Source organism: Macrobrachium rosenbergii, chromosome 23 (assembly GCF_040412425.1).
Source record: "Macrobrachium rosenbergii isolate ZJJX-2024 chromosome 23, ASM4041242v1, whole genome shotgun sequence".
NCBI classification, from domain to species: Eukaryota; Metazoa; Arthropoda; class Malacostraca; order Decapoda; family Palaemonidae; genus Macrobrachium; species Macrobrachium rosenbergii.
In genome coordinates, this window is record NC_089763.1 from 33,384,254 (window position 1) to 33,410,277 (window position 26,024).

The 26,024-nt window shown below is 40.3% G+C and overlaps 1 protein-coding gene across 2 annotated transcripts in view; it reads right to left on the reverse strand.

Annotated features, from left to right (window-relative positions):
* Window positions 1-255: 255 nt before the first annotated feature.
* LOC136851447 (uncharacterized) overlaps window positions 256-26,024 on the reverse strand; it is a 36,918-nt gene continuing 11,149 nt past the window's right edge. For both annotated transcript variants that reach the window (XM_067125534.1, XM_067125535.1), the window contains exons 2-6: window positions 6,339-6,668; window positions 6,071-6,206; window positions 5,413-5,675; window positions 5,200-5,301; window positions 256-5,091 (exon numbers count right to left, since the gene is read on the reverse strand). In XM_067125534.1, the coding sequence (XP_066981635.1) occupies window positions 1,042-5,091; window positions 5,200-5,301; window positions 5,413-5,675; window positions 6,071-6,206; window positions 6,339-6,527 (4,740 nt within the window). In that variant the 5' untranslated portion in view covers window positions 6,528-6,668 and the 3' untranslated portion in view covers window positions 256-1,041. The remainder of the gene's footprint in view (window positions 5,092-5,199; window positions 5,302-5,412; window positions 5,676-6,070; window positions 6,207-6,338; window positions 6,669-26,024) is intronic.

Consider the following 26,024-nt stretch of genomic DNA (forward strand, 5'->3'; position numbering starts at 1 on the left):
TGAATTTTACTGAAAAGTTTTTGGCCTTTCCAACTGTATAAAGCATCTCATCCCACCCTAACCTATATTAATGGATTTTCAGATCACATAATTTTAGCCCTCATTAAAAGCATCTCAACCAACCCTGAACTGTATGTTAATGGATTTCCAGATCACATCATTTTAATCACATTTTTAATTACAGAAATATCCAGATTTAAATCTCGACACATCCTATAAACGCAGGCTAAAAAAAGAAAGAAAAAAAAGACAGTGTTCCGATAATTTGTTTTATTTTTAAAAGAATCTACATAATTGAAAATCGTCTATGCAATCCCAAATATGTACAATATATTTTCTGTATATACAGCTCAAGTTCTGGAAACGCTACACCATTGCAAGATAGTACAAAAAATTGTGCACTCATCAGACAAAATATTGTGGGAAGAGAGGAAGGGCAATTAGCCACAAACAGAACTTACACAGTACAGTAGCGCAAAAAACAAAAGCACTACATCCATACGTCATTATCACAGTAAATATAGTCGTAGTAAGTTTACCAATTACTGCCAAGTCGCTCCACAGAAATGTTTACAGTGTATTCTTCGTTTAAGGTCACAACTGGAAGCTTTGCCTATATGCATAGATATGTGAGACTTTGCATACCGTTAATTTATCACTCGTGGATATGCAGTTCATTCACAGTCATGCGATATGTAATGATGGGTAAGCGTGTCTGAGCTCTGTCTTTCAGTCTAAGTCTTTCTCTCAAAGTCTGTGACAATTCATCACAGAGATGAAAATGCTTTTGCATCAAAAAGACAGCTTCCCACAAAAAAACACACAAAATCTTTCGTTACCACAGCAGTTCACCATAAAGGCACTTGGACGTGGTAAAAAAAAAAAACTGATAGAAAATAGGAAGATTCACTTGAGAGTTACAGGCCAAATTATATATAATTATATTATTTTAACTCTTGCCAAAGGTTTGACAAAACCTTATTATATCACTTTTTATCACTCTTCTTCCTCCAGCACCACCACCTCTATAACGGCCCTTCCCTATCTGTTGTCAAAGAAACGGAACGAGGGGGAAGTAGCCGCGGCGGCAGCAGCAGCTGCTGGAGCGAGAGAGCGTGTCAGATTCTCAATTTTCAGAATGGATGAAGTTTCAGGCAGAGGTCCCGTGTCTTTCAGGGGCGAGTTTCCCATCGAGCGACCACTGTTGTTCAGCTTTGGAGAATTTTGAGTCTTCATAGTAACAGTGTTGCCCTTCGTACTGGCAGTCGTAGCAGTTGTTACGGTCGTCTTGTTCACGTTGTTGTTATTTCGCACCTCAGACTGGTGCCTCAAGAGAGATGGATTTGGAATTTGGCGAACTGATGCGTTTGCTGGCGACTTGGCCACAGCAATACGGTTTGCAGATATAGGGCGTTTTGTAATAGATACGGTGTTGGTACTAGAAGATGCAATCTTCACCAAACCAGGCACATTTTTACCTGATGATGGGACAGTGGGATTACTTGATGCTGAAGTAGCTGGTGTATTTGGTAGTTTGGTAATGGTAACTTCAGGTGTTGGAGGAGATATTGTTGGAGCACTATTATCATCAATGGTGGTGACTTTTGTTGGTGCAGATTTTGTCAACTTGCTACCACTGGCTGATAGTGGTGAAGTGGTAGAAATAGTGTTGCTGCGGCCATTGGTTAGTGGTGTCTGTGGGGCAGCTTTGGAAGTTGGTGAAAGATCAATGGGGGCGGGATCATTGGTCTTGGCTTGAGTTTCTGCAGCCTGAACCATAGCCAAGTTAAATTCACGCAAACATGCTGCAGTCTGACTCAGTGTTATGAGATTTCTCATGGCTACATCTCCACCATAAGCACTTGCCATATATGCAGCTAATGCTGGTGCAACTAGTCCACCACTTGGATACACAATAGCATTTTGTGTTGATGAATATGGCTGCTGAACACTAACCTGGGGTGTTGAATTTGTATTGGTAGTAACAGTATTTGTAAGAGCTGTAGTATTAACTGTTCTTTGCTGATGAAGCTGACGATTTGCCAAATTCTGTGCAATGCTTAATATAGTTGAACTACCGCCATTTCCTTTCTTGCGCCCTGGAGACTTTGGAGTCGCTTTAGAATTTGGAGATAATTTCATTGTTACTTTGGCATCACTACTGGCAACTTTGGCATCAGAACTGTTTGTCAATTTAGTTTCACAACTATTAACTGTATTTGTATTGACTGCTTTGTTTACTACACCAGGCTTAACACAACTAACAACTTTGGCCCCAGTGTTACTTCCAGCTGCTCTAGCTGCTATGGATCCATTGGTGCTCACAGATGGCATTTCCTTAGAAGTTGTGCTTGATACTGTAACCATCTTTCCTTCTGCTGTAGTTGGCACAGCTGACTGCTTGGAAGTGATTTGTAAATTTCCTTGGCTATTAGCTTTAGAATATACAAGACTAGATTTGGATTGCCCAGGCTGGGATGCAGAACTCTGAGGAGTAGGAGGGGCTGGACTAGCAGGTGCTTGTGATGTTGCAGGACTTGGAGGTGGCTGGAATGAAGGGCTTGGTGGTGCTTGAGCAGCTGGACTTGGTGGCGTTTGAGAAGCTGCTTGTGATGTTGCAGGACTTGGAGGTGGCTGGAATGAAGGGCTTGGTGGTGCTTGAGCAGCTGGACTTGGTGGCGTTTGAGAAGCTGGGCTTGGTGGTGCTTGGGAAGCTGGGCTAGGGGGTGCCCTATGAGGAGCTGGACTTTGAGCAGCTTTGTGAGGGGCAGGACTTTGGGGTGCCCGATGGGGAGCTGGGCTTGGTGGAGCCCTATGTGGAGCTGGGCTCGGTGGTGCCCTATGTGGAGCTGGGCTTGGTGACACCCGATGTGGAGCTGGGCTTGGTGGAGCCCGATGTGGGGCTGGGCTTGGTGGAGCTCGGTGTGGAGCTGGGCTTGGTGGAGCTCGGTGTGGAGCTGGGCTTGGTGGTGCACGATGTGGAGCTGGGCTTGGTGGAGCTCGGTGTGGAGCTGGACTGGAAGATGGCCTTTGAGGTGCCCGGTGTGGTGCTGGGCTAGCTGATACCCTGTGAGGTGCAGGAGAAGGAGGTGGCCGGCATGAATTATTTGAGAGAGCCCTGTGAAGTGCTGGGCTAGAAGTGGTACTGTTGGGAGATGGACTTGTCTGTGACCGCTGGGTTTGTCCAAAAGGCATTCTACTGGGTGTTGTAGCTGGACTTCGTTGAGATGCTGGGGTTGCAGGAGTTTTTAGTGTCACAGATGTAGGATTGGGTGCTCTTACAGGGGATGGAGTTGCTAATATTCGAGATGCTTGGTTCGTCTTGGGCTGTGACGAAAGAGGTGTGGTAGTAACTGAAGTAGGTGTGCTCAGCTGAGAGAGCTGTGAGAGTGGAACTGATACCGATGGCGAAGAGACTGTTACTTGATTTGACAAAGATGTCCTCACAGTTGACTGGCTGGGAACTGGACTTTTGACCAAATTTCCAGGTACTTTGTTGTTATTACCACCCCCAGCACCATGCTCAGAACGAGACCCCACAGCTGGTGAGTTATTTTTTGTAGTAGGCTGAACAGCTGACATAACTGGGGTTTGTTGAGGTTTTGAAACCTGATTTCCTTGGGGACGTGGATTTTGAACTGTTGGTGTTTTCTGAGCCTTGGAAACAACAGAAGATTGAGAAACTGGAGGACCAGACTGTTGAGTATTGGGTACTCCAGGTTTCTGACTTTCTTCAGTAACTGTTTTTGCTTCTGTGCTTAATGGCTGAGATTGCTTAATTGTTGGAGCATTAGAAACTTGAATTGTAGCTGTAGTGACAGTAGTTGTTGGATTTGGTTGTGACATTACTGTAACACTGGTAGATTGCTGAGGCATTGACATGCTTGAGCTTGGTGTCTGTAAGTTTGCAGCACTCAAATTACTTGTAGATACTGCCAATTTCTTACTTGGGTTTTCACTTGTTTCAACAACCTTTGGCACATCACTTAATCTCTTTATTGCTACTTTAGGATTTCCAACTTTTGAACCACTGATGTTACTTAATCTACTCTGAACATTCAAGCTGGCTGTCACAACTGGGGTTGTTCTGCTTACTGACCCTTGAGCCTTGTTAACAACCTTACTGGGCGCAACTGGTCTGATAGCTCTGATATCCCCAGTCCTTGGACCACTCGTCTTCATTGCTGCTATTCTTGATGCATTTGGAGGACGTCCCAAGCGAGGTTTAGTAGGAATTATTGGCTGCATTATTGGCTGGCTGATGGTAGAATCAGCAAGACCATTTATTGTGGGCTTTGATACACCTGTTACAGGAAGAGGAGCAACAGGAACAAACTTAGTGCTAACTGTATTGGTGGTAGTAGTAGTATTGCTTGTAAAAGTGACTACAGCAGTGGATGTGAGAGTAACAACTGGGGTTGTCATCTGGACAGTAACAGCAACTCCCTCAACAGCCGTAACTGTTGATATGTTTTCTGTTGATGTGTAAGCCTTTGTTGGAACAGCCAAACGTGGGGTTGCATTAGCTGGTGTTGTTTTTGTATAGGCTGGTCGTCTAATACTTTGAAGAGGGGTTGGTAACCGAGCAATACCACTGTTAAGTATGGTGCTTGGCAGACTAGGGATATTTATGGCCATATGAGAAGAAACTATGCCAATAGTTGAAGTACATGCTGCATTAGTAGTTGTGGTAGCAGTTGCAGCACTTGTTACCTGATTCGTTTCAGAAGCAACAATCTTTTCATCTACAGAGCAATCAGCTTCCTCAGGTACTCCAATCTTGCTAGATTCCACTGTATCTTGATCTCTTCCAGGGACTGGATGAACCTCAGAATGAGTAAGTTGATGAGCAGGTTGCTGTTGTAACAGAGAGGGATGTGAGGTCTTTTGGATTTTTGGAGCTGGAGCTTCTGGGTCTGTGGCTGCGTTAGTGCGTAAACCATTTGGCCTTGCCCTCTTCCGTGTCTGCGGGACAGTCGAGACAGTATACATTAACCGAAGAGGAGCATCTTCCGTCCACTTGTACATATATACCACATCCAAAAGTGTGAGCTCACCTACTAAGCAATCGCCGCCATGCATGATATCAACCTGAAGGAGAAAAAAAAATTTCATGTGCAAGGTGATTTTTGTGATCTATAGAGCAATATAAAATTACTTGCATTAGGATGAAAATTGCATTTCAAAAAAACTACGTACCTTGTGTGTTTGTGAAGTCAGACTATACTTCAGTCTAATGAACTTTTCTAGATGCGATATTTGCACAGCTGCTGGACACTTCAAGTAGCGCTTGTGAATCACCTACAAAAAAGATATCTGACATTAATTACATGTCCTGCCCTCGTGCAACATGATGAAACACAATCATTTATAAACAAACCAACAAGAAGTCACGACTTTTAAAAAAATCACCTTCGCTGGCATTTTTTCCTCTTCTTTCTCTTCTTCCTTCTTCCCCTCGTCTTTCTTCACTCCTGGTACCTCTTTGTCATCCTCTGAGACTTTCGCCTTCTCTTGCTGACCATTGCTTATCTTCAGTGGTTTCAGGCCATGAAGATGAGAATAAGACGTATTTGTCGGGGCAGAAGGGAGATACTCGAGTGAAAGGGATATCTGATCATCAACATGGAAGAAGTGACGCCTCTCTCTCAGAGACTGCTCAGTTTTATCCCCACCTAAAGAATCGAAAGAGCAGGATTTGAGTGACTAAATTTCTCTCCTAATAAGCTAAACATTGCATACTGCAAGTAAAAAGAAAAAAATAGATATCCAATTATTCTAACTCTGTTTCTTCCAATGAAGGAAGAAAAAATGCAACTGCTGAGTTGGAAAAAAGACGCTCAAAATTAGTTACTTGTATAGTGTTGAGAATAGCCACAATTAACTGGATTAGCTAACCTTTCAACTGAGTAAAATAGTGATTTCTCCCCAAAAAGATACGAAAATAACCAACAGTGAAATACGTTTAAGCTATGCAGTTACTTTGTCCAAAAGGACTGAGGACCTTTCATCTCTACAATCAGGCCTGGCAGGATTCCTGAAAGATTGTTACTAAACTTAATTTACCAACCTGCTTCTGGATGTTCCTTGTAGAATCGTAAGCGCCGGTTCATCTCTGAATGGAACAAGTCTGGCACCAGCTTGAACACTACATCCTGAAGTGTTCTATCCTCTCTTAAAGACAAAAGTGGCTTTGTCTTGTGTACCTACGTAGATTAAATAAAATTAAAATGAATAAACAGGTTTAACAAACAAATACAGTGAATATAAGTCACCTTGTTTTCAGTTTTAAATGATTTAACAGAAACGGAAGGTGCCTTTCTTCCACTGTAACTAACCTGCACATCACAAATGGGACAGAACGACGACGTCTGCAGGTACCTGACGATGCAGGTCTTGCAGAAGGTATGGAGACACTCAATTATTGTCGTGGCATCCACGAAGTAACCAGAGCACAGAACGCACACCAAGTGGGCGTTCAGGTCCGTCAGCTTGACCCTCCTCAAAGGACCCATCTTGGATGTCATCACACGCGATTATCTGGACAGACAGACAGACAGACGGCTTTCCTTGATTCCTAGTGGTGGCCGAGGTGGCCTAACCACACACTCACCGAAGAAACACGACCCCTATGTTCTTCTTGAAGGTCGCCCATGTACTTGAAACGCCTGGAAAGAGAGAGGGGAGGGAATGCTGTTAATATACAGATTGTTCAAGGGGCTTTACGTTTTGCATGTTTTCAAAAGAGGAAGCATACCGAAAAGGAATTTTATTTTTTGTTTGGTTCTTCCCCGTGGGAACTCACCCTCACCTTAGGTCATCTACCTACTTCCCGAGATACACGAGTCATACATAATTTATTGCTAAAATAAATTTTCAAATCATTTGTACTGGAAGCCACTCTTTGAAAAGTCGAACACAAATTAAAAAAATGCAATTAACACAAGTTTAACGTCAATTTAATTTTAAAACATTTATTCATACAGTATGACCAGAAGATTTAAGGTTTCGCAAGCTAAAGCACACACACCTATATACGCTCAGCACATCTGACAGATACTATAACACTTAATAATCGTCCTTGTTTTCAACATAGAGAAGAAAAAAATTTACTTTTAAGACACCACATACAGCGGACGAAAGGCTTTTACACGCCCAGTCAGAGACTGATAAAAATAAATGAGGAGAATTACCGCCTGGCACAGGGAGGAGACAAAATTTCGATGTTCATCTCGTTCAGTTGAGGCGACAGCTTTTGCCTATTGATCTATACGGCCTTGCCTGGCCGACGACTTGACTATTCAAGCCACAACAACAGGTGTGGGATGAGGTTGGGGAAAGGGAAGGGGAGGGTTGCAGGAATAAGGGGGGGGGGAGGAAGGCAGAGGGAGGCCTAACGGAGGCCTAGCTATAAGCGTGGTTCCATAAAACTAGATTCGTCAGTGATCTTTTGACTCGCTCGCCCATTTTGGTCTCTCCCTATTTTCTCCCTGGAAAGAAGCGAAGGCTTATCGGCCGTTTCCTTCAGATTTCCATTAAAATAATTTAAGGAGTCTGTTGAAATATTAAATATGTAACAAAGCGCATTAATGGGTTGAAATGTTAAATATGTAACAACGCGTATTAATGGGTTGAAATATTAAAATATATATATATATATGTGTGTATATATATATATATATATATATATGTGTGTGTGTGTGTGTGTATATATATATATATATATATATATATATATATATATATATATATATATATATATATATATATATATATATATATATATATATATATATATATATATATCGAAGCGTAATAATTGGGAAGGTTAAATACAAAAACAAATGTCATTTAAAAAGGTGAACATTTTAAAAAATCGTTAGCGAAGGAAGTTCACATGAAAATAAGATTACTACTCGTGAAACAAGATGAAAACTAAAAAGTATCTATAAATTAAGCCTGATGCGACTGTAATACCGTGCAGGTTGTCGAATATTTCAAAAGAGACAAGTAAGTTGAACATGAGGTCACGCAGCAAGCATAAAATCCTTCCACTTATATCAACCCCTCACATCTTTTTAAGGAAACAGGACACCGTGTTAATATTACTGTATTGCTATGACCGAAAGACCGTACATCAAAGGAAGACCAGGAAAGAGAGGTAAGATGGAATCGGGGTCAGCACCGTCGTGACCTCCGACCTCGAGAGAAGAAATGAATGGCAAGGCGCTGTGGTAAACCACCCTCTGAACTTTCTCCTCATTTTAATAAAGGCCCATACTTACAGGGGAATGAGCTCGTTTATGCAGAGCTCTCTCAGTTGTGCTTTTTGTTTTTTTACTTGATGGTATTCCGGACATAAGAATTAAATCTGTCTTTCGTGACAAGTCTGGGTTAAGGGGTAAAAATATGGAATATGTCATTAATGGGAAATGGGGATTAAATGTAAAATCACATTACGATTTTTGGTTATGAAATAATTACGATTTCAAGTTAAAAACGATCAATCAACTTTCCTGGCTTAATTCGAAATGAGCTACAAGCATCACGTAACGAATAAAGAAAATAGACCCCTAAGCCTGCTTCATTGCGTACAGCGGAGAGAGAGATAGAGAGAGAAAACGATGAAGGACCTATAGCTATATCATATAAAGAGGAATATTATAAATCTTCACAACTTCATTAAACAAACGAACATACAACCACAAAAATCAACTGTTCTTGAGCACACATTTTCGTAGCTTTCCACAACAATAATTGCTGTCACTTCTTACAACACATCCGGAGTTTATCAAGTTGACATTCAAATTCCAAAAATTCAAAATCTTTCCCACATACCGAGAGATTAAGAAGGCAACGATAAGCATTTCTACTCGCATTCGTAAGACGACTACATATGGTTACGGACCTTATTGTGACCCACTGACCCATACCAGCAAAATACTTTGTTAAAGTTTCTTTTTAACTTCACATTATTAGTTAGTTGGTAAAGCTTTTGCTTCACATCGTAAGTTCTTTGGCACAGCTTCAACTTCATATTATTAGTTAGCAGGGCTTCAACATCACACTGTAAGAAAAAGTTAGTTGGCAGAGCTTTAACTTCATATTACAGTACTAGTTGGCAGAGCTTTAACTTCACATTGTAAGAAAAAGTTAGTTGGCGGAGCTTTAACTTATATTACAGTACTAGTTGGCAGAGCTTTAACTTCAAATTATAAGATAGTTGGCAGAGCTTCAACTTCAAATTATAAATTAGTAGGCAGAGCTTTAACTTCAAATTATAAATTAGTTGGCAGAGCTTTAACTTCAAATTATAAATTAGTAGGCAGAGCTTTACCTTCAAATTAAGTTAGCTGGAAGAGCTTTAATTTCAAATTATAAGTTAGCAGAGCTTTAACTTCAAATTATAAGTTAGTCAGCAGAGCTTTAACTTCAAATTATAAGTTAGTTGGCAGAGCAGCAATCAAGACTCAGTGAAACCCAAATGGCCTGTAGCGGTGAGAGAGCGACAAAGAACGCAAAACAACAAGTGTAACACGACTGGAATGCCGATACAAAGGACACCGAGATGGTATCCAAATTCTGAGTGGTGTCATGGTGACCGTCGGGTATTTCTAAATGGCGTGGACTCTCAAATATTCTTTTTTTTGTTTTTCATTTGCTGCTGCATATACCCAATAACCTCCGCAATGCTTTTACTTGATTGGTATTGATCAACCGTAGTTATAAACGGGTACATGTGAAAGCTTCAAGGTGCAGTGGAGAACGACAATAACAGCATGATTAATTTGAGAGAGAGAGAGAGAGAGAGAGAGAGAGAGAGAGAGAGAGAGAGAGAGAGAGAGAGAGTGGTATTCAAACTGAACGCTGCGTTGCCGATCAGAATCACAGCTTGAAAGATAAAGACATAACGATATTTGTTTCCCTCCACAGGGAGGAATAATACCCACTAAACAAACCGCTATGCCATTAAATATTCAACAGATACCAACTCTTTAAAAAGTCACAAACTTTTTTTTTCCGAATAACGGCGACACCTCTGCACATACAAACAGCCCCCCCGTACAATGTGCATATTCACTCTTGACACATTACGCATAAGTAAGCCGGCAATGCATCTGTCTATCCCGCATCAGCTGATTGAGATGGAGGGGGGGGGAGGAGGAGGCGTGGTCGTCCCCAGACTGTTTCCCTGCATCCCCCCCCCCTTCCTCCTTCCCCTGTAGGCGAACCCACGCAGCAGCAGCTTTATACACACGGGCTGGGGACGACCCTGAGAGCCTTTAGCTGTTGTTGCGTGGTGGTGTCCGCACCCTTCATTGATACATCGTCACAGAAAGCAGAAAGAGAGCGCAACTTTAAAAAACCAAACGGAACGTTTTGGTTATTAGCCGGGTGATAAAGGGGATTCATTCGGGTAACGTCGTGTATTTTCGTCCAGCGGACGCAGTAAGTAACGTGAGAGTTCCTTTTTTCATTTTTTTTTCCACCTACGGTTGGCTGATTTTATCTCTCATCAGCCCACGTGTTTATTTGGACCTAACACCAGCTAACCGACAGAACGATTAGATGATTTTCTTACAAGCATTCAAACTGGAATGAAAGGATCTAAAACCTCCCTGAACCGTTGAACACAGCACTTTCAAGATGAGAAAGCATCACAGACAAGTCTACAGAATATGTACAGTATGCAGCTTACGTTTAAATTTTTGCTAGCTGTTCAGATTAACCTTCATTTTTAAAAGAAATGGTGCAAAATAACATGCAAACGCATAGAGGCTCTCCGCAAAAATGACTTCCAAATGAAAGTAATAACCTATAAGAGGTCCTTTTCAAAAATAACTAAAAATTGACAGTAACAATACTATTATTTGGACGATAATGTTTTTTATATAAATACTGTTAACATTATACACGTCTCCTTTAAAGCTCCCATTCTTTTACAAAATTTTATTTACAATAAGATGAAATCAGGAGTAAGTAAAAAAAAAAATGTGTGTGTGTGTGTGTGTGTGTGTGTGTGTGTGTGTGTGTGTGTGTGTGTGTGTGTGTGTGTGTGAGAGTGACAGAGAGAGAGAGAGGACCTCCTATTTTTTGCAAAATTATTTACAATAAGATTAAATCACGAGTAAAAAATACGAAAATATGAGAGAGAGAGAGAGAGAGAGAGAGAGAGAGAGAGAGAGAGAGAGAGAGAGAGGAAGGGGGCTAAAAGCCTGGTACTTAATACATCAAGACAGAAAAATGCTGTAAAAGGTCACCTGTGATCCATTATAAGCTGGCACGATGGAACGAGCAAGGCACAAGAGAGCAGCGACATAGCTACTGTCCTGCGGGTAGGCACCTGCTTGTGACCACACCACCAACCACCACAAGGCATCATGACATCTCCAAAGTATGCCTAACTAGCCACTCGACCTCGACCGCAACGCTATTATGGACTGCATACAATAAACTTGCCTGCCTAATACGTCCCCCATACTCAACGGGATACTAAGCCCGGATAGAAGGCGAGGGTTGAAAACCAAGTCCTTAGGGGTGAATCTACAGTTAACGTCCTGACTTTAAGAAAAAAAAATGCTAGCTGGAAATAATTCTGCGAGCGATAAAGAATCTTTTAAACCACCTTCCAGACGATTTCCCTTTCAGCGCTGAATGATCTCATGGGTCCCAGCGCGTGGCCTTTGGCCCCCAAATTCTATATTCCAATCCAATCAAAGTGCTACTTTAGTCACATACTTTTCTCAAATGGAGAACGAATTATTTTTATGTATTAAAAGACAGTGGGGGTTTAAGGTGTATTTGCAAACAAGCAAAAATACAGGCATATTCATCACGCAAATCTCGGGGCTGTTTAAAAAAAATTTTGTAGAAAAAAAAAAAATTACGACAAAGAACTCGATCAGGTATTCCCCCTGTACCCCATCATACGAATTTCATCACGCCTCGTTCTAATCCTCCCAAGAAGGAGCAGATCTATGATTTCCTTCGAGTTGAGTCTGCCTCCTGTATTTCCCTTTCCCGTTTCTGATTTTCGAGGAACCGGATTACGTATGATCTGAGACGCCATCTCACGTTACGGAACACAAACAAAAAAGAAAGTCATATCATCCGACATGTAGTATTTATGCAATGGTACGCAATAAAAAAAATTATGGGTCCAAGACTTCACCTCGAACTTTTAAATCGTACTTCAGGTGGGCATCTTAACATTACGCCTTCGTTTGTTCGGCAGGTGCATTTCATATTCATGTTATCTTCTTGAAGATCTATTGGTCAAGAGAGAAGCTGCCACCAGTTACAATAAGCAGGTCTTTTTACAAGCATCGTAAAGCTTTAAAGGCACGGGGTAAAATTAGGAAATTATGCTCGTGCGCATTCGTTTGAGAGAGAGAGAGAGAGATTTTGCATCATGGAAATCTCGCCACCCTTTCTAGAATTATTTTGTTTTTACCAGCGCCAAAAAAAGTTAAACCACAAATATTAGGAAAAAAAATTAAACAACACTTTTTAAGAGAAAGGTCACTATTTTAAAACTGATTTCTCTATTTGAGAATTAACTTGGTTTTTGCCTGCACCATAAAAATACCACTAACACACTGTTATATCTAATGAGACCCCCTCCCAAAAAAAAGATTAATAATATATTCATCATTAAATAAACCTATATCAGTTTTTTTTTTTTTTTAACCTTCACGATAATCATACACCAGGGAGCCCGGTTACTGTACTTGCCAGCCCTTAGTACAGTACCACTGAATTATTTAGACCCAGATTCATGGGCAAGTACTGGACTATATAGTCCTTCTGATTCAAGGATAAGACACACATTCAAGGTCATGTTCCAAATGCCCTCGAATGAATAGCAGTGAACATGTTTAGCTAACACCATTAGAATGAATGTCCATTCCGGTTTCGTAAATATACGTGTAAAGAATATCTACACAAATATGTGCATTGTTGTATACATTTGTTCATACATGTGCATGCAAGATTATGACACCAGAGAGGCCTGCCTGTCCATCACTCAACATCCTTGTACACTCCTGCATCCTAATTAAACACAGTGCACTACATGCGGGATCTATTTATTTACCCTGCCACACAGGCAACGGGAATCACAAAGCCACTCAAGACTTCAATTCTCTATAGGAAAACATTTAATCTGAATATATTCCACAAAGAAAAAGAACACATGAACTTCCACCAGATTGTAACTAAACATAAGGCACTACAAGCAGAATATATTTCTTTTCCCCTGCCACAGAGGCAACGGGAAATACAAAGCCGATACTCAAGACTTCAGTTTTCCATAGGAAAATATTCATTCTGGATGTATTCCTCAAAGCAAAACACGAATACATTAATGAGACATACAAACACATCCACTTCCTCCAGAATGTAACTAAACCTAGGGCACTACAAGCGGAATATATTCCTTTACCATACCACAAAGGCAACGGGAAACACAAAGCCACTCAAGACTTCAATTCTCTATGGGGAAAACATTTAATCCGAGTAATATTTCCACAAAGAAAAAGCGAATACAGTAATGAGACTTACACACCCACTTCCTCCAGAATGACACACTTTCATTTCTGAACAAAGTACGACCTCGACGTTCCCATGCCAAGAGCTTTTAATCAATCAAGCAACCAATTAATCTTCGCAAACCCCCTAAACAAAAGAGGGCGAGGGATCCAGCCATTTAATCCCACTTTATTAACGGAGGCAACATTTTTTTCAAAATGCAAACACTGGATGGTGGATGGAGACCGCGGTTCAAGGACTTGGAAATTACGCGTCGCGGTGACATTATGCGTTTTTAAGATTAAGAAAGCTTTTTTTTTTTGGGGGTAACGAATATATCTCCTATCATTGTGCATTCCTTGCTATAGGGGGTTCTTTCTATGAAATGTAATGATTTTAATGGATCGTTTAATGATATGAACTGCTAAAACAAAAACAAGGAAACCATGTATAGATATGTGTTTTTGGAGAAAAATTATATGCTGAGAAATAACGGCCCGAGAAGCCATTTTATATTATGAATAGAAAAACCAGCTACGCAATATAAAACGCAACCTCAAGTATTCATAAAAAAAAAATGAAACAAAAATTATACTAAAATAAAAAGACAACAGGCTCCCATTTTCGTGTAAGCACAGAAAACGTACACAAACGTCAATACCAAAGACACTTTAACAAAGACACTTAAAAAAAAACGTGAACTGCGTTAGCGACGATGACATAACTTCTACACAGTCAAGCGAACGAACTGCTTGCTTGCAGTGCAAAAGGGGCAAAAGTACCTAGCAACTCGCTCGTGTGGTCCGCAATACGAAGGCTTTATCTCCGGGCTATATCAAGCAGAGCAGCCAAGCACGAGTAAAATCGAAAGCACGCGATCATGGAAAAGCGAGGGCGAGTGGCAAAAAAGTATAAATACCTCGATGATTTTTTTTTTTTTTTTTTTTTTTGCTAGAGGAGGAGGAATGGGTACATTAAAACATTAATTAGATGAACGGCAATTCTGAGACGGGTTGGTTAGGGGGGAAGTTTTTGCCCTAAATTTCATAATTAACTATATATTGCTGATTAATCTAGTTATTAATGCTGTAATTATTTAATGTATGGGCTCAAAAGTATGCCAATAGATTCTAAACAACAATACAACATAATTTAAGACTAACTCGTGCCTAAACCAGGGTGCTTCCTAGATCAAAAATAACCTCAGGAAACTACTCAAAAAAACACAAACACAAAAAAAAAAACTCAACCACTGCGTTACGAAAAAAGAAACCATAGGCTGTGATCAACGAAAATGGGGTTAAAGAACCATCCCCCCCCCACCAGGAGGAAGGCTACACGCACCATACATCGATAGGAAATGCCTGGATCCTGGGAAATGCATTTATCGATGCAATCTTCGGAGATGAATATTTCAATCTCCCTCATTTGTACCCCTTTTCGTTCTCTGGTCCTTTAAGCTAATGCAGATTTAATCTCGTCCATAATATTTTTCACCATTCTTTCAGACATCCCCCCCCCCACCAAGTCTTTTTTTTTCTATCTTATATTTCTCAGTTGCTTACCCATTTATTTTTTTGGCACAAGTTTCTACTTTCTCAGTTTTTCCCATTCCTCCTTCAAAGCTTTTATAACCTTTTCTTTTTCCCCTACGCCCTCAAAACACCAAAAGGTTCCCCCCATCTTCTCTCCCCAGCCGCTCGCCTTCTTTCCCTTCCCAAAACAATTTCCCCATCCCTTCCCTCCCTCACTGCCTTCTTCCCTTCTCTCCCCTCCCCCAATTTTCTCCCTATTTCCTGGTGCTCGGCAGAAGAGACGACCAAGACGAAGAAGACAAGACGACCACGACGCCTCCGGTGACAGCAACAGCGCGAGAACCGGAGGGAACGAACGGCATTCGCGCGAGCGCGCGAGATCGAGCAAACGAGCCACAGAGAGAGAGAGAGAGAGAGAGAGAGAGAGAGAGAGGAATGGTGCGGTAAGAAGATAATGATGACGATGATGGTGGTGGTGGGGGGCGATGGTGATGAGGGAAGCTGATGATGATGGCAAAGACACTGAGGTGAGGTGAGGAGGCAAACATACGGTAGCTTCAGTAGCAGTAGCAGCAGCAGCAGCAGCCAGTAACAGCAACAGCTAACGGAACTTCACCTCCTGCTTCTCCTCCCCCGCTACAGACACATTCAGCACTTGCTGTTGCTGTTGTTACTGCGAGTCTTTTTTTTTTTCTCTCTCTCTCTCTTGCACTTCCTATATCACGTTTTACTCCGCGGATGGCCTATGCTAGGCTACTCTTGTCACGAAGCTGATGTAATGTTGAAATAATGCATGAATACATAAAGAAACAAACAAACACACACATATATATATGTGTGGAAACATGAAACACTATGTACAAATCCAGACCGGTTTCGTCTTAGTTTTCTAGTTAATCTGAAGATTGTAATATATACAGTATATTCATATGTATGTATATATATATATATATATATATATATATATATATATATATATATATATATATACATATATACATATATACATATACATACACACACATATATATATATGTATATCTTGCAGCTGACTTAGAAAACTAGACGAAAAAACCGGCTTGGATTTGTAAAAAGCTTTTCGTTTTTCCGACAATATAGGTATGTATATGTACGAGGTATAATATGGAAAGCTCACGCAAAAAGATAATGAACACATACACCAAAGACACCTCTACCCCCCCCCAATAAATAAAAGGAATAAGAAAAAAATCCCATCTCAACAGTCAGTCCACATCAGAAATCACAGCAACAAAATGGAGAAGCACCAGTGCACCTCTCTCAGCCAGCGCTCGCCGGGAGAAATTTCAATTCCGTGACTTTCTCTAAATGACTCTGACCTCCAGTTACGCGTCGGCGACTTGCTCATGAAACATCACACCCGGCTCCCCGAGCCTCTAACCCCCAATCCACCCCCTCCCCCGTCTCAACAAAGTCAGTCCATAGAATGAACTCTACCTTCTCGCTGCTCACCACCTCACGAAGTAGTGGTGGCATCTCTCTCTCTCTCTCTCTCTCTCTCTCTCTCTCTCTCTCTCTCTCTCTCTCTCTCTCTATATATATATATATATATGTGTGTGTGTGTGTGTGTGTGTGTGTGTGTGTGTGTGTGTGTGTGTGTGTGTGTGCAGAAATCATTTGTGTGTGTGTGTGTGAGTTCATCGAGATGAACTATGGAATTGAAAGCCACTTACAGTATCTACCTAAAACTATAGATGTGGAGTAAAGAATATTACAGTAATCATGGATTACAATGTCAATACATAAGCATTTCAACTCCTTATTCTTAATGGAGTGACAGATGTTGAAAGCTAATTAAAATCGTCGATTTTCCTTCATATCAAAACTCGCCATAGAACGGGAAAAAAAGTGCATAAGGAAAACTAACTCCAACCTGTAAACAAATATCTTAACCAAGCGAAAGTTACTCATTCCAAGACAGAAAAATATTAACGTTCAAATCTTCAACAAGGAAGTTTTATGCAGCCTCACAGAAAATCACAGATAACCAACAAAAATTTTGCACCCTTTGAGAAATTCACGAAGGCAACCAACTAGAAAATTTTATGGAGCCACAAAGAAAATAACAAAAAAAACCCTTAATCAATCTCAAAAGGAAAATCACAAGTTTAAAAAACACACTCAAAACAATTAGGAAACGCAAATCCTCTCCCCTTTTAAATAAACAATTTAACAACCCTCTTTTACAAAATCAAGGTCCAGAAACAGACCATATTCAAAATACGGTTGGAAACCTTAATAATATGAAACGTCTGTCGTCCACCGGCCGCAAAAACGGCTGGTCAATTACACCGTAGTTATTCAAGAAAATGAGCAGCTTTCATCTGACAGTCAAAAGGGAAACCTCCTGAGAGCCCGAATGGGACCCTCCTAAAACTATTTCAGGGATGATGGTCACTTAATGAATCACCATCATCACCAAAGGGCCTCTTTGAAATTCCGCCAGTAGCGGTCTTCCTGGTGTGAAGGACTTGTCCAAGACTCCCAGAGGATGTCGTGCAGTTGGAACTTAAGAATTCAAGCGAGGATAATATTCTCCTTGCATTTTAATACATTTATATTATTTATTATTTTTTTTTTCAAGCGAGTTCTCTTTTTTTTCTATATTTCCCTTTACCTCTTTCTCTTACTCCTTCCTAATGAGCACCAGATTCTTTGTAAGTCTGAATTTCAAGTCAGTGGTCCCTGTCGGTTTGTTCCATATGAGTAGGGTTCATCTTGTGTATAATAATAATAATAATAACAACAGTCTCCACATGCCCTTCATTATCTAGCCTACGTATGGACTGAATGTAAAAAAATTTCTCAGTCAATTCCAACGCAACTGAACATGTTATTGCTGATTAAAACACCATCATCTGTGTATTCTGAATTCGTTATCGTTACTCTATTCTAAACCTTCTCTTCCTCCTCCAGCCACACTTATCATTATTAATTCTATGAGAAGGGCAAACATCAAAAGTGGTAGAACATTCCATCAATATTAATTCTATGAGAAGACAAACATGAAAAGTGGTAGAACATTCCATCATTATTAATTCTATGAGAAGGGCAAACATCAAAAGTGGTAGAACATTCCCCTGTAGCACCCCACTATTTACCACAATTAAACAGTTCACACTACAAGACTCCGTTAACATCAACTTGCCTCTACTCCGTGAATAATTTCAATTAGCTTTCCATATTTAACAAAAACACCATTACCGCGCAAGGCCTTCTCTTACGTTAATCTGTACACGCTGTCAAGTGAATAACGATGATTAGGCTAGTTATGAAACCCCCGGATAAAAATGTTAAATTTTCTTAACTTGAAGCATGCAAGCTTTACGGGCTGCTCTATGAGCAAGAGCCCGTGCTGGCATAAAGCCAACTTAAACTTAAAAAAAACTACAGCAAACAGACAATTAATCCCAACACTACGTGCATACAGGCAATAATGCGGCTGGTTAACTACGAAGAATATCACAGTGAAACGTGTCAGTTTACTCTCCTCATTCACGGGTCAACATTAGATCAATTCAAAATGCGGAGTATTTCCTAGTCTGTAAAAGCAAAGGTTTTCGACCAAATGCACAAATTGAGCTATTTAAATCTTCATAATCAAATCTGGATTTAGATCAACCACTTCGAAGGTCAATTTCAACGTCAATCCTCAGTTGGCATTAAAATCAGCACATCTACGTAGATTGCGGGCCACATATTCACACCAAAAATTAAACGTCACTCTTCCACTTCCAAAGCTTTTTGTGGAAAACAAAAGATGAAGAGAAAGAAAAAGACCTCGTCTACACATCAATTTCAGTTGTTTAATGCCCCTTCAACACCCCCCCCCCACAAAAAAAATAGACCAATGAACTGGACCAACAGATGAGGCGGCTATGGACTTTCCCAGCCTACGTCATCGCATCAATAATTCTTTGGCACCAAGACTCGCTACTCCCCCTTCCCAACTCCCCCCTCTCCCTGTAGAAAAGGCCTGTGTGTGGGGGGGAGCACAGTAACCCTCAAAAAATCACAAGAGCTACACAAAAAAAAGTTTCTTATGGCTATAACTCGGCATGTTTATTGCCATTAATCAGTTTTGGGAAATGTTAAAGGAAGAAACCAGTAATAAAGAAAAAATATTGAACACTATAAAGGAGGAAAACCAGGGCTTTTTACCATCAATATATTCCTTTTGGGTGTGGAATTCTGGGAAAATAAAGCGAAAAATTAACCTGCTGTACTACTTCAGCCTGGGTCAAAGATTCACTCGAGTCGACTAAGGAGAAAGAAGACAAGCGGGCGACGAGAAGTTTCTTAACTTCCATGGGAATAAAGACTCAAACGGCATTGTAGTTTCATGAGCGAATTCTTCCTTGAACTGTTGTCGTGGTTACCATGATATTCTTCCTGAAACTTTCCAACTTGCTAACTTGAAAATGAAACTTTCTTCCTCACTGACTTGTAAATGATACGTTCTACCTTGCTGACTTGTAAATGAAACCTCCTGCCTTGCTGACTTGTAAATGAAACTTTCTACCTTGCTGACTTGTAAACGAAACTTTCTACCTTACAGACTTGTAAAAGAAACTGTCTATGGCCTACCTTGCTGACTTGTAAATGAAACTTTCTTCCTTACTGACTTGTAAATGAAACGTTCTGCCTTGCTTGACTTGTGAAGCTTTGTCATTTTCATTTAGTGCAACAGAAACCCAGACACATGATGAACAACTTTTTTTATTGCAAAGTGTCAGAATCCCTCCAAGGTAGCCTATACTTCATAAAAATTTCACATAACAGATGAAAAGTGAGGAGGATAAAAAAAACTGCTCATGCTTTATGTTTGATCTAAAAAAAAAAAATCCCACAATGTTCACTGTCACCATAACCTGCTTCTGATCCTATAGTCATGCAGCCCCCTTTCTATGTAAGTAAAATATCCCCAACAATCATTCCTCCTCCTCCTCCTCCTCCTCCTCCTCCTCCTCCTTAACGCAGCAGCTAGCAGAGGTAAAGGACCCGGGAACGTTCCGGTGCGTATCAACAACGCCGATTATGATGACTAGCGGAAATTTTCTCCAGCTCTCCTGAGGCAGAGAGAGAGAGAGAGAGAGAGAGCGTCCGTCCGTTCGTGGCTGTTCCGGTTCGCTCTTGACCTTCGTCTCGTGGTCTCGCTCGCCGTCCCGTTTCAACCCCCAGGGGCGCTTCACGAAATAATCCAAGGGGCCCTTTATGACCGCAAGATGCAAACAGCACTGTAGGAACGCGCTTTCTTCCCGCAAGGAAGGTAGGTAGGTAGGTTAGAACCAGTCGGCATACTTAGTGAGAGTAATAAAGTACGAAGATTTTAAAGACAGACAGAATTCTAAGGGAAAAGTTACTACGGTGGCTTTCGAGTTTGAATATGACAACCTGATGCACCCACTGGATATTTTAATGTTTACTTATTTATAAAGGCTCACTGCAAATGGCTACTTATTTATAAAGGATCAATGCAAATGCCAATGCGCAGCTACAAAGAACATGGAAAGTAGCGAACACGAGCATTCCATTATTGAGTTTAAAAGCAGCTGGTTCCTATATGCTAATCTCAGGACTGAAGGATATTTACCTTCATGCAATCAGAACTGACAACGACCTACAGATTTTGATTGTCCGTAAACGTGGTGAATACCCTTTACACAATGTTTAACATTCATGCTAACAGAGCTAAAAATGAAATAGAGAAAGACAGAATGTCAAAATGCAGGTACAATACTTCCTTCTCTCTCTCTCTCTCTCTCTCTCTCTCTCTCTCTCTCTCTCTCTCTCTCTCTCTCTCTCTCTCTCTCTCATACCTGGCAAGCCTCGTAACAATGGAGGATTTTTTTCCCTATGAACCGTCTCACTCACCCCCATTGAATACTCGGGACGGTCGGAACGAAGAAAAGGGAGTGAGTGAGAGAGTAAAAGAGCGAGCGAGTATGAGGGGAGAGGAGTGGGGGTATAAAAAAAAAAGGGTTAGAAGAAATGTGAGGAAAAGGATTAGGCAAAATGGAGGATGTGTGTGGGGCCTATGCGAAAAGGGGGAGGGGAAGAAGAGCAAAAAAAAAAAAAAGGATGAGGAAATACCAGAGAAAATTAGCAAAGGAAAAAAGGTATTAATTCATTAGGTCCGGGGGGAGGGGGTAGGAGGGATTAATAGAGGAAAAAGATACAAACGAAGTGGACTAATACATGCAGTTAGAGGAGGGGGAAGGGGAGGGGATAGCCCTGTCGAAAACAAAACCCTGAAAAAAAAGTAGAAAAATATATAAATATGCATCCGTAAAAAAATATAGTTCGCTGAAAGCCAGGATTAAAAAAAAAACTAGCCCGTCATCTCTCCCCTTAAACGAAAAAAAACCCTGAATTGATAAAAAAAAAAAAAAAAAAAAAAAAAAAAAAAAAAGGGGGCAAATAAGGACACTTTTTTTTTTCTTTTACGAGGTGAATTGAAACATTGTGTGTCCAGAGTGAGAAAGAGACGACAGGAATGCCGACGTGTGTGTGTGTGTGTGTGTGTGTGTGTGTGTGTGTGTGTGTGTGTGTGTGTGAGAGAGAGAGAGAGAGAGAGAGAGAGAGAGAGAGAGAGAGAGAGAGAGAGAGAGAGAGAGAGAGAGACAACCGGTTACCAATATTGTGAGAAATTTATACACCAACGTACACGATGAACCAAGAATAATCAGCAACAGAACTTTAAACATAAACATACGCCGCAACCAACAAAGGACGAAATAAGAACATAGACGAGAAGATATGAAAAAAAAAAGGAATAAAAACTAGCCCCTAATGCGAACCAAGGTCCTTTCTTTGGACCTTGATACGAACTACGACCCTTTTATTCCCAGGAGAGACGAGAACGGAAAGGGAGTGGACGTGGGCAAGGTACGGACATCATGATGGTAATTTACAATCGTCCTTTGGACGCCATTCATGTCAGGCGAACTTCAAACTTTACGAAACTAAATATGTAAATAATTGTTGGGTGTAAAAAAAAATCGCTGTCATATATTTGCTTCTTATTGTCACTAAATGAATGCAGTTCATGCGCAACAATTTAAATAAATAGTATTTTAAACTATATCCGTATGAAGTGCAGTCCCCATGTCAAGCAAATGCACGATACCTGTTATCATGCAGCGCATGTAGAACAAGTAACCTACATCCCTCCTAAAACTGTAAATGTATGCTATGCAATGCGGAGCTTCCACGAGCTACAGTTTTACAAGGATTTGGCTAAATGATGCGCTGGTTAACTGTTTGTTTTTGAACAATAATATTAACAGCAACGACATTAAATGCAGTGGTGACGGCTGTGATGAAATCGAGCCTGTCTATTCAAAACCACTTTCACTTTTTACCTATCAAAACAACTCATTCGGGATTACGAAGGAGCAAACTGTTTTGAATGAAATGGCCACCGATGTGAACGAGTATAAAATTCATGAACTCTAGCCTATGCACCTGGTATATCCCCGTTTCTATATATACATAGGAGAATTCTGGTAGAATTAACCACCCAAGCCCAGGACAAAAGAATTGGATTGACCAAAGGTCAACGCCCCTGCCTTGAATAAACACACGTTGCCTTAACCCCCCGCATGTAACAGAACTTGGGTTTGATACCAATACCGATGGGTTACCGCAAGGCTGGAGAGTCACATAAATGGATGTCTACAAAAAAATTTTTAAAGCCAAAAATGATTGTAAAGCCAAGGGTTTGCCATAAGTCCGTATTTAGTCATTATATGTATATATAGGCCTAATTAGTCATTTGGTAAAACATTTTACCAGTATTAAAAGGTATTTGCAGTCCACTCCTTGCTTATTGAAAAGGTCTTATGCAATATTATATTCATGGTTATTTGTTTGTATATCTCGTTTTCACAGTATTCTTCAGTCTCTTACCCAAACGAGAAGGACCATTTTCTGCCTCCTACTCAAACGAGAAGGACCAGTCTCCCAATAATTATCAAATATCCACTTTTCCTGGTACATTTTCAGGTACTGTACAACAACATGAATAACCAGTTTTTACACTTTCAACTTCAATCAAAATTAACGACAGTCTGACACGAGTAATTAACATTTTATTTTCCTTTACATTAAATAATTTCCTTTCATTTTTTTATTGAAACTCGGCATGGTTGCCTCTTCCAACATTCCACGTCATTATTCTAATTCGTTACCTCCTACGTGTGCACAACAAATTCTCTGGTTTATCAGCTTTTAACGTATTCCTCTCTACAATTATTCTCTCTTATTTTTAACCTGTAAAGTTAAGCATGTTTCCTAATTTCTACGTTCCACTTATTCCCATGCATACTATAACCACATTTCGTTTTAAGTCACTTTTTTGTAAAAAAACTTTATTCTCTTTATGTACTTCTTCTTTGACTTTGTATTTTCCTGGTTATGATGCACTAACTGCACAAATAGTTATCAGTTTTATTCACTTAGGTTACATTTACGTATCATTCAACTTTTCAGATACATTAATGGTTACATTTACGTTATCATTTAACTTTTCAGATACACTATGAATCCTTTTAACACAGTAATTATTTCACTCGCCCTTCATCCACGTTATCATGAAGCTTTAACACTGTCTGTAATATTTCACTTGCTCTTCATCCCTGTTACCATGAAGCGTTCACTGGTTGTAATTATTCTCCCTCTTCCTTTCGACCACAGTATCAATGAGGGTTTGAACACTTCTTCAGTAATTATTTCACTTGCCTTCATCTACATTGCCATGAAGCGTTTTCACACTTTTTGTGTAGTTATTCACTTTGCCAGTCAAATTAAATTATTACGAAGCGTTTCTGCGCTTCGTATTATCATTATATATTTCCACCGGTACAGTTTTCTGTAGTCTATACGAAATTCCTTGAGACTGTTCTCGTCTTTTTCACTTTCATTCGTGTTCCTAATCCTTCTCATCTTAACAACTGACATAAACAACTCTTTAAACATCCACTTTCCATAAGCTTCTATTAACTGATTTACAAAAAAAAAAAAAAAATACAAATAAAAATGACAGTTCCCTTTATGAGTGCATCGCCCACTTCCAAACTCGAGCAATATGCACAGCAAAACAATAGCACTAAATAAATTTTTCCAAATAAAAAATTAAAGTTTCTTCATTTATATATTTATGAGGTATATCTACATTTTCCAACCCCCCCCAACACACACACAGACAGAGAAAATTTTTAATACGTCATGATTTAGAGTTGACACTTCTACAAAGAAAAAAATAATAGCAACTAAGTTTTTTTTTTTTTGCATAATGCAATGAAGCAGACCCTCCCAGAAATAAATTAATCGAAACGTAGACTCTGTTCCCTTTATTAAAAAAAAAATCTTCGTAATACCAATTTACCTGCATTGGCATTTTCCCCTTTAAACTTATGCGTACCGAAAGATTCAAATTTCATACTCGATGGACCCATAAATCTCGAGACAGAAAACGACTTTTGCCATATATACAGATTGTTTGCTTCCACACCAAACTATCTCTGAGCCGGGAACCTGTAGTGTGCAATATGTCTATACAAGATATGACAAGGAATTACCTAGGTAGGCTACCTAAACAGTGAACCAGTCTCAGGCAATGCTTTCGTTTCCAGTACAAAAAGGGGTTGGGAGGAAGGGAAACTCAAACAAAGGAGAGTTTTGGCATCGATTCAATAAAACTCGTCATTTTGAAGAGAACACAAGAGAACACTTTCTGGGTATAACAATTCCATACAGGGAGACAATTTTACCTTCCCTACTTCCTTGGATTTTCCCCCACGCCCCCTACTGTATGTGAAGTCAAATTATCTCACACTTAAAAGCACTTTGCTGATCTAATTCAGTATCCCCTTACCTCACAAGGGTCACACAAATCAATGGGGCGCGTCCTTCTGGAACAGGTAGCTTCACTTCTATCAGTTCTTAATAATTATCAATCGAGGGAAAGGAAAGTAGATGAGAGAGAGAGAGAGAGAGAGAGAGAGAGAGAGAGAGAGAGAGAGAGAGAGAGAGAGAGAGAGAGAGAGAGAGAGAGAGAGAGGTTAAATACCATCTCAAAAACACCATTAAGGCAACAGAGCATTCAATCTCAATGTAAAATACACAGAGAGAGAGAGAGAGAGAGAGAGAGAGAGAGAGAGAGAGAGAGAGAGAGAGAGAGAGAGAGAGAACACCATGAAAAGATTTTCCTTTCCTTTCCCAAAAAAAAAAAATAAATTTTCTTTTTCCTCTCCCCAAAAAGAAAAACGACCTCCTCCCATCATTCTTGTCAGTATTACAGCCATCTTTCAAATACGTTCGATTTACAAACCCAAACTCCTGCCATAGAGAGAGAGAGAGAGAGCTAATTCTCTCTCCCCTATCCCTAACGTTGCGCAACGAGGCCTATAGGCTAAGTTGCCATCCTGCTGGAAAATGTTCCCAGTCGCTATTCGCTCCCTCCATGTGCGGGGGGCTGGAGGGGGTGGAGCGGGGTAGGGGAGAAAACAACCACCGAGTATCATCACACCTGGGATCATAATTACACCTTACCAGTCATGGCATGGGAGGAGGGTCGAGGGTTTCCATGACACTCATTAGGTACAATATGAACCCCTAACCGCCAGGTATAATACCAATAATAAACGTCTCTCTCTCTCTCTCTCTCTCTCTCTCTCTCTCTCTCTCTCTCTCTCTCTCTCTCTCTCTCGTTGAACTTCAGCTAATATAAATTAACATATGTCAAGTTGAAACTCTTCACTCATGTTCACATCCTCTGAACCTCTTATTCTTTGAGGGGCAAATCTCTAGCGGAATTAGGTAAGATTTTCTCTGGTCAGAATCCATCAACAACACATTTCCAGTATATAATTGCAAGCCTTCGACAGAAACTCTCTCTCTCTCTCTGAGAGGGAGAGA